The sequence below is a fragment of the Myotis davidii genome, unplaced genomic scaffold, assembly GCF_000327345.1.
Source record: "Myotis davidii unplaced genomic scaffold, ASM32734v1 scaffold93, whole genome shotgun sequence".
In the NCBI taxonomy this organism is placed as follows: Eukaryota; Metazoa; Chordata; class Mammalia; order Chiroptera; family Vespertilionidae; genus Myotis; species Myotis davidii.
In genome coordinates, this window is record NW_006292095.1 from 1879984 (window position 1) to 1888051 (window position 8068).

Genomic DNA, 8068 nt, shown 5'->3' on the forward strand with positions numbered 1-8068 from the left:
TGTAGACTAATTATAAACATTTTGACAGTTGTTACACTCCCTCCAAATATATTGAAAATGTTTGGCTATGAGAAGCTATTGGCATGTAATTCTTAAAATTTGAATGGAATTAGATTATTTAAAAATTCCTTAAGTACTTTTCACACAATTATTTTCAGTATTATTTTTGTTTTCATTTGGAATGTTTAAAGTAATGTATTTAAAATATGCACGTGATCTGTGTAAATTCTACTTGTTTCTTTAATGAAATAGTTAAAATGTTCTCAGTGGTTTTCTTATTGACTGTTTTTATCCAGTCTGAATGTCTGGAATTTTAAAAGATGGAAGATTCACTCTTACTTTCATTACAGGCTTCTTTCTACTAATCCAGATATTTGTTGAAGTGCTGAATAGTTTCTTGGGGAAAGATGTCAAGGAAGAGTTTCAGTTCATAGACTGGTGAGCAGAGATTGTGGAGCAAAGAACAGCCAGCACCCTCTGGGTACTTGTAGCCTAAGGTCATTCATAGTGCATCTCATTTTGTTTCCTCATTGTATCCTAATTATTCAGCTTTTTCTTTTCTTTTCATTTTTATCCCAGTGGTTTACATACATGATTGTTTTGGAATGTTGATAGAAACATTCAAACTTCTACAGGTGCTTAGTAAACACTGTTTGATTGTTTTTAAAGACCGGGATATTTCTTCAGTTATAGCTTATTCACAAAATGGGCCTTGATAGAAAACTGACTTTGTTTTAATTTTTTTTCAGGCATAGATGCACACTTTCCTGCTGGGAATGAGATGTTCTTGAATTTTTACAACTTTATGAAGAGACTTCATATGTGGTGCTGTTGAGAAACCTATTGGGAAGCTTGGAAACATTTCAAATAAGTTATTTAGGTTTCTAAAGTAAAGTGGGAGGCATTCTATTTTGTGAAAGGAGGAAGGACTTAGGCCAGAAAACTTGTATGCTATGGTTAACTGGTTCCCAGCCTCCGAGAATGTTGTTTTCCATGGTGTAAAACTTACTCAGCATCAGGATAAGGGATAACGACTCTATGGATATACGAATCCTTCACCATGGTAAAACTCGCTAATCCGCTGTATACGGAATGGATTTTGGAGGCCATCAAAAAAGTGAAGAAGCAGAAACAGCGCCCTTCAGAAGAAAGGATATGCAATGCAGTGTCTTCATCCCATGGCTTGGATCGTAAAACTGTTTTAGAACAACTGGAGTTGAGTGTTAAAGATGGAACCATTTTAAAAGTTTCAAATAAAGGTCTCAATTCTTATAAAGATCCTGATAATCCTGGGCGGATAGCACTTCCTAAACCTCGAAACCATGGAAAATTGGACAATAAACAAAATGTAGATTGGAATAAACTGATCAAGCGGGCGGTGGATGGCTTGGCAGAGGCCGGTGGCTCAACTTTGAAAAGCATTGAACGATTTTTGAAAGGTCAGAAGGATGTGTCTGCATTATTTGGAGGCAGTGCTGCCTCAGGTTTTCACCAGCAGTTCCGATTGGCTATTAAACGCGCCATTGGCCATGGCAGACTTCTTAAAGATGGACCTCTTTATCGGCTTAACACTAAAGCACCCAATGTGGACGGGAAAGAGAGTTGTGAGTCTCTTTCCTCTTTACCTCCAGTGTCACTCCTTCCACATGAAAAGGATAAGGTGAGAATGGTATATGCATCACTGCTTATAGAGATGACTATGTGTTATGCTACAAAGTCCAATTTCTAGGAAGTAATATAGAAGTTACACAAGTTTGGTGTTTGGAGACTTGTGAAATAATCAGCTTTTTTTTTTTACTGGTGAGTTGTAGGTATGAGAACTCAGTAGATGCTAATTGCTCTGATACTTTGAAATATTTGACACCTAAGATTTAAAGTCTAGACTATTGATCTACCTAAAAAAAAAACACGTTTAGTTTAGAATTAAAAAGTGGTATACAACTTTAAAACTGTTGCATAAAAGTTCTTATAATACTGTACTGCTGGAAGTTAATGAGCAACCAAGTGCTGGAGAAATGAATTTGAAACAAGCAGGTGGCTCTAAGAACCTGTATTCTTTCCTTTTTTCCATTTTTGTTGCAGATTATCAGTAGATAGGAATGAGACTGATTCTCCTGACCCATAGTAATAGCTAAGCAAATTTTGCAATTTTTATTTTTCCTGTTTGTATTCTAATCTCCTGCCGTATATTATTTCTTTGTTTATAATGAGTCCTAAATATTATTTATGACAGGTGTAACTGCATTGGTCAGGAATACAGTATCCTATATGTATTGGTAAAGTCCTGGGGAGTTGAGTTTGGATTCACAGATGATATACCTTCCTGTGCTTTGTTTTATGCTGTTATTTTTGTGCAGTTAAAAGTATGTCTTCTTAACAGTAAATTTTGGTCCTTAAGTAGATATTTGGGGATGAGGAGAAGAGAGTTTTGTTAATAGCTGTTTTCTTACATTGACCTAGTGTCCTAGCTGTATATTTATCTCAATTGCTCTGAATTGTAGTTCTGTGGAAAGTGGTAGTAATTTAAGTTGTTGTACACCTTGTATATAATAATAAAATACTCTTCATTTTGCTTAAGATCAATGAGTCTGCTTCTAGGCTCAGAAGATTGTAAAGTTAACATTGAGTATAGGGTGTGGCAAAAGTAGGCTTATAGTTGTGAATATGCAAAAGAGTTTATTCTTTTATTATTTACTAATTATTTTCCATATGAACAGCTTTAAACCTACCTACCTTTGCCACACCCTGTATAAAATATTTAAGATTTGATCTAAATTTACTGCAGTTAATAAATCTCACCTATAGAATTTTGTTTAAATAATTGAAAATTAACAGTATTTTTCTTTGAAGTTTTTAGCGATCTATTGTTAAATTTTCTCTGTGAACTTTTGAAAAAATAGAAACTTTGAAATAGAAACATTATCTTACTGTTATTACCCTTAAAATGATTCTGATAGTGAATCACTTTCATAAAATGGCTCTGTATCATTTGAGCATTTAAGAGGGTTACTGAATATTCAAGGTGGAAAAATGACTAAAATGCTTTATTCTGTTCAGTGTTGTAAGAACTCTTATCTGTGAGAACTATTTCTTAATGACATATGGCTGAAATGAATTGAAATATAACAATTGATACCTACAACTGTTTTTAATAGTGTACAAGTTAATAATTGCATGGAAACAGAATAATTAGTAGTTTAGAATGAATTCAGTGTTATATCTGTGAATTGGGTATTATAAATTCTTGTTAGAACACCTGGTTGCTTGCTTGTATTATAATTTCCCTTGCTTGAGTTAATATTTTAATTTTTTAAAAATATCTAGCCATATTTTTAAAAGGTAGTCAGTCAGTGTAGCGCAGTGCAGTGTAGGACAAATTTGAGTCCTATTATCCTAGGGTTTTACTTTTCAAAGGGACCTTGGGAACCACCTACCCACAATCCTTGTTTTGCAGCTGAGCTGAGTTTAGAGATCTGTTGGTGTGCTTTGGTTAGAAATGTGTTTTTGGTTACTAACTTTAAAATATGTAGTGTTGTTAACCGAAGTAACTAAATTTGGAAAATTGAGTTTCATTGAGTAGACTTCTATGAATGTGTTCTAGTCTTGGAAAACTAGTTTCATGATAGTATCTACAAAATTAGAGTTGATAGGATCTGTATTTTTAAATGTAGCCTTATTTTCAGTGGTGAATTTCCTGAGTGACTTTCCCTGAAGATAGAAAAGCTCATATTCAAAATTATAATATAGTGAACTCTAGGGTGAGGAATTATTCCTCTTTTAAACAGATAACAGTGTATGTCTTCTTTTATTGTATTTTAACTACTTTCCTTCCTCTTTTTTAAACTAGCCAATGGATTCTTATGTAGAATTGATGGACTTCCCGTTACAAACTTAGATATTTTAAAAAAAATTATGTATTTTTGACAGTGATGGAGAAAGGAAAATATAGGCCAGAAGTAGCTTCACTTTTAGGCATTAATTCAGCAAATAGGTATTGAGGGTATATGGGTCAGGCACTCTGCTTAAAACTGAAATGTCTTAAAACTAAAATGTGTTTTCTTCTGTTGAATGCAAATATATATATTGCCCTGGTCATCTGAGGGGTGAGAGATGAAATTCAGGGACTATATGGAGTGACTTGAGCAAGTTCTTTACTTTTTTCTATATCAGTTCTAACTTTGTATGTATGTATGTATGTATGTATGTATTTATTTATTTATTTTTTATTTTTTATTTTATTTTTTTCTATTTTAACCTTTGGAAGGAACTATAGACCTGTATGTTAGATTTTCCGCAGCGGAGGGTGTTTTTTGCTCTATTCAATGAGATCAGCTGTGTAGAAATATTTTAAGAGTTTTTGTTAGACACTTGAACTTTAAGTATGTTTTCACATTGATAGTGAAGAGAAACTGTGGGATACTGTGATTTAAAAGTTTTATCCATGTTCTAGAGAAATATATGAGCTAGCATTAGGTTGTAGTAGTTTATTAGTCCTGTTTTTACTGTGTGCTAGACATTACTTTAAAGCTAACTTTTTTAACTCATTTAATCCTCATACAACTTAGTGAGAGTAAGTACTGTTATTTTTTACAGATGAAGAAACTAAGGCATAAAAGAAATTCAGTACCTTGTCCAAGTCAAATACTAGGTGACAGAGCTAGAATTTGAACTTGGGCAGTCTGACTACAGATTTATTATGTAATAGCTATACTTACTGCTTCTTGGGAGTTATGTATAATACCTATCACTGCACTCAAATACATAATTATGAATGTTCTTTGTATTAATAGCATATTCTCTAATTGTGAAAGGACACATTCCTCCCTCACTGCATTCGCTGTTCCCTTTTTTCTCTCTTTCTATCATAGAATAAATTCTAAAACTGACTTTGAACCAGTGATAAGAATGTATAAGAAACTAGAGATTATGAATAATCTAGTTTTGTATACCTATGGTCCATAAAAAAAAATAGCTTGTCTATATAACATTTTGTTTTATTCTTTTCTTAAAAAATAATTTCTAATCTTATTAATTTTTATCTTAGTTGTCACTAAAATTTTATCATTTGCAGAATGGGATTGAATGCATGGCTGTAATAGAGTGCTTTCATTTGGGACAGAACGTTCCTTTCCCTTAAACCAGTGGTTCTCAACTTTCTGGCCCTTTAAATACAGTTCCTCATGTTGTGACCCAACCATAAAATTATTTTCATTGCTACTTCATAACTGTAATGTTGCTACTGTTATGAGTCATAATGTAAATATCTGATATGCAGGATGGTCTTAGGTGACCCCTGTGAAAGGGTCGTTCGACCCCCAAAGGCGTCGCGACCCACAGGTTGAGAACCACTGCCTTAAGCTGTGGGCTATAGGTGAGGATGATAATGTGTAACTGGCTTAAATAACAATTTCTTCCTTGTAGATTTCTTTCTTTTTGAAATACAAATATTACTATAAGATAATTTGCTCAATTACTTCATTTATTCAGTCTACATTTAGATGCCTACCATGAACAGTGCATTTAGGATGTAGGCTTTGTCAGAGATTAAGGCAGACAGTATAGAGTCCAGATGATTTTGTTACTGGAATTAGGCATTTTAAATTCATGGAATAAGTGGGAAGTTAGATTTTTGGTGCAGGGATGCTGGTTAGAGTGGAAATATGTTTTCATGTTACTGAGAGTTAAAAATGATAAAAGTTTTGATTTAACTATTTGGAAATGGCCTATAATTTATAGTAAAATTGTTGCACATTTTACATGTTATAAAATTGTTTATATTTTTAAGCTTTATATTTAGATATCCTGTTGCTATGAACAATTATTATTTCATAATTATTTGTGCTGTTAAATTCAGGGATGGCGTGCACTTAAAATACAAAACAAAACAAAACAAAACAAAAAACCAACTCAAACCATCCGAAAGCAAAAGATGCTACAAAAATGTTGAGAAGAGATAAATTAATAGTAAATAAGTGGGAAAAATATTTCAATTTAAAGTATACTAGTATAAGATTTTTTTATGAGTACGTAAGCAAGTGTATTTTGTATTATTGGGAAACTATTTTTGGGGAAACTTTTTTAAATTACAAGTTTTAATCCTTTTGTTTATTGATTTAGAGAGAGGGAGAGAGATTTGTTTTCCACTTTTTTGTGCATTCATTGGTTGATTCTTGTATGTGGGTTGACTAGGGGATCAGCCCACAACCTTGATGTATTGGGATGACAACCAATTGAGCTACTGGCTAGGGTAACAAGTTTTTATTCTTATATCATGGAGATAGGAATGGAGGATGATGACATAGCAGTCTTTAAGTAAAGAAGGATTCTTTTAGAGAAAATTATCCTAACCTTATGTAGTGGACCTTATTTTTTGCATCATTGTAAAGACATAATGACATGGATAATGCACATTTTTGTAATGTTACTGAGTTTGCAACTGATCGATCTCAATAATTACAATTTTTTATACATTTTTTACATTATACCATTTTTTGGTGAGTCTAAATGTTCTGCAGCCTAAGAAATTAAAAATTTGTTATTAATAAGTCATTGAAGTGTAGATTAAGTAAAGATGTGCTTGGGAACTCACCGTCTCAGTAGACTTATTCAAATAAAAAAGACAAACATAAATTTAAAAGTAACTCTGGCAGAGATATTTGTAATGCAACATATGTTTAAGTACAATCAACTCTATAGATATGTTTTGGTCTCCTAATTAGCCTATGAGCTCTGTGTATTTTGTTAATTTTCAGCCCATAACATACCCTGAAAGAAAACTTGAGCCACTGAACAACCTTTGGTTTAGTCATTGCTAACCAAAACTACTATACCCAAAACTCTAATTCACATATCTAAACATTTCTCATATACTTAGAGCAGTGGTTCCCAATGTTGGGCACATGCTCTACAGGGGGTGCAATTTGATTTTTAAAGGGGGCAATTTGAGAATGAGTTATTAACAGTGAATTTTTTGTATTATGGTTCTAGGGTCTTCATATACAGTATATAAATATATATTGTGACATTTATGCATTTCAGTTCTATTATATGTTTTGAAACTTGCTATTTTTTCATATCACTTCATATTACTATTTTTTTAAAAATAATTTCTTAGTGATTTCTTCCTCAGTACTTCAACTGTAATTTCACTCTTTTATTGTTCTTTTTCATGGATGCCCTGTTCTTTGGAAGCTTGTTTAGACCAAGTTAATGGCCTTTTAGGCTTCCTTCACGTGAATAGGAGTTCACTTTTTGAATAATAAGAATTATAGTCACAGGGAGGCATCAGGATTTTTAGAGATGCTTAGGTAGGGCATGGCCAAAAAAAGGTTGGGAACCACTGACCTTTACTCTGTCATGGGGTAACTTCTAATAAATGGATGAAATAAAGAGAAGAAATTAATAAAAACATCATATACCACAAATTGCTTTAGGAATAGAGATCTAGGTGATCTATGCATCTTCACCTCTTTCTTTGCCCCATATCAGCAAGTGAAGAGAATATAAGCAGTTGCTTATAGAAACCTATCAATAGTTAACATTTGTTAAAGGCTAACAGTGTATTGGGCATTGTTCTGAGTGCTTTAACATGTACTTTCTTTTTTTTAAAATATATTTTATTGATTTTTTACAGAGAGGAAGGGAAAGGGATAGAGAGTTAGAAACATCGATGAGAGAGAAACATCGATCAGCTGCCTCCTGTACACCCCCCACTGGGGATGTGCCTGCAACCAAGGTACATGCCCTTGACCGGAATTGAACCTGGGACCCTTCAGTCTGCAGGCCGACACTCTATCCACTGAGCCAAACCGGTCAGGGCAACATGTACTTTCTTAATGAAGTTTTAAAAGAACTTCACATGGTTAAGTTTTATAGGCATAATATATTTATATAGTAGCCCTTTAATAACATTAAGTAATATAAATTTTTATTATTGCTTCTCATAAAACACCAAATGTAAAATGAATGTATGCAAAATACATTGTCTTTTTCTTTTCTTTTTTTTAAAATATATTTTCAGCTTTAGCTCTGAGGCTCCAGCTCTTAGGCCTCCGCTGCTGATAGTAGG

At 33.0% G+C, this 8068-nt stretch overlaps 1 protein-coding gene across 2 annotated transcripts in view; it reads left to right on the top strand.

Annotated features, from left to right (window-relative positions):
• The first annotated feature begins 254 nt into the window (after positions 1–254).
• Positions 255–8068, top strand: part of KAT6A (K(lysine) acetyltransferase 6A) — a 119785-nt gene continuing 111971 nt past the window's right edge. For both annotated transcript variants that reach the window (XM_006765539.2, XM_006765540.2), the window contains exons 1-2: positions 255–438; positions 750–1660. In XM_006765539.2, the coding sequence (XP_006765602.1) occupies positions 1061–1660 (600 nt within the window). In that variant the 5' untranslated portion in view covers positions 255–438; positions 750–1060. The remainder of the gene's footprint in view (positions 439–749; positions 1661–8068) is intronic.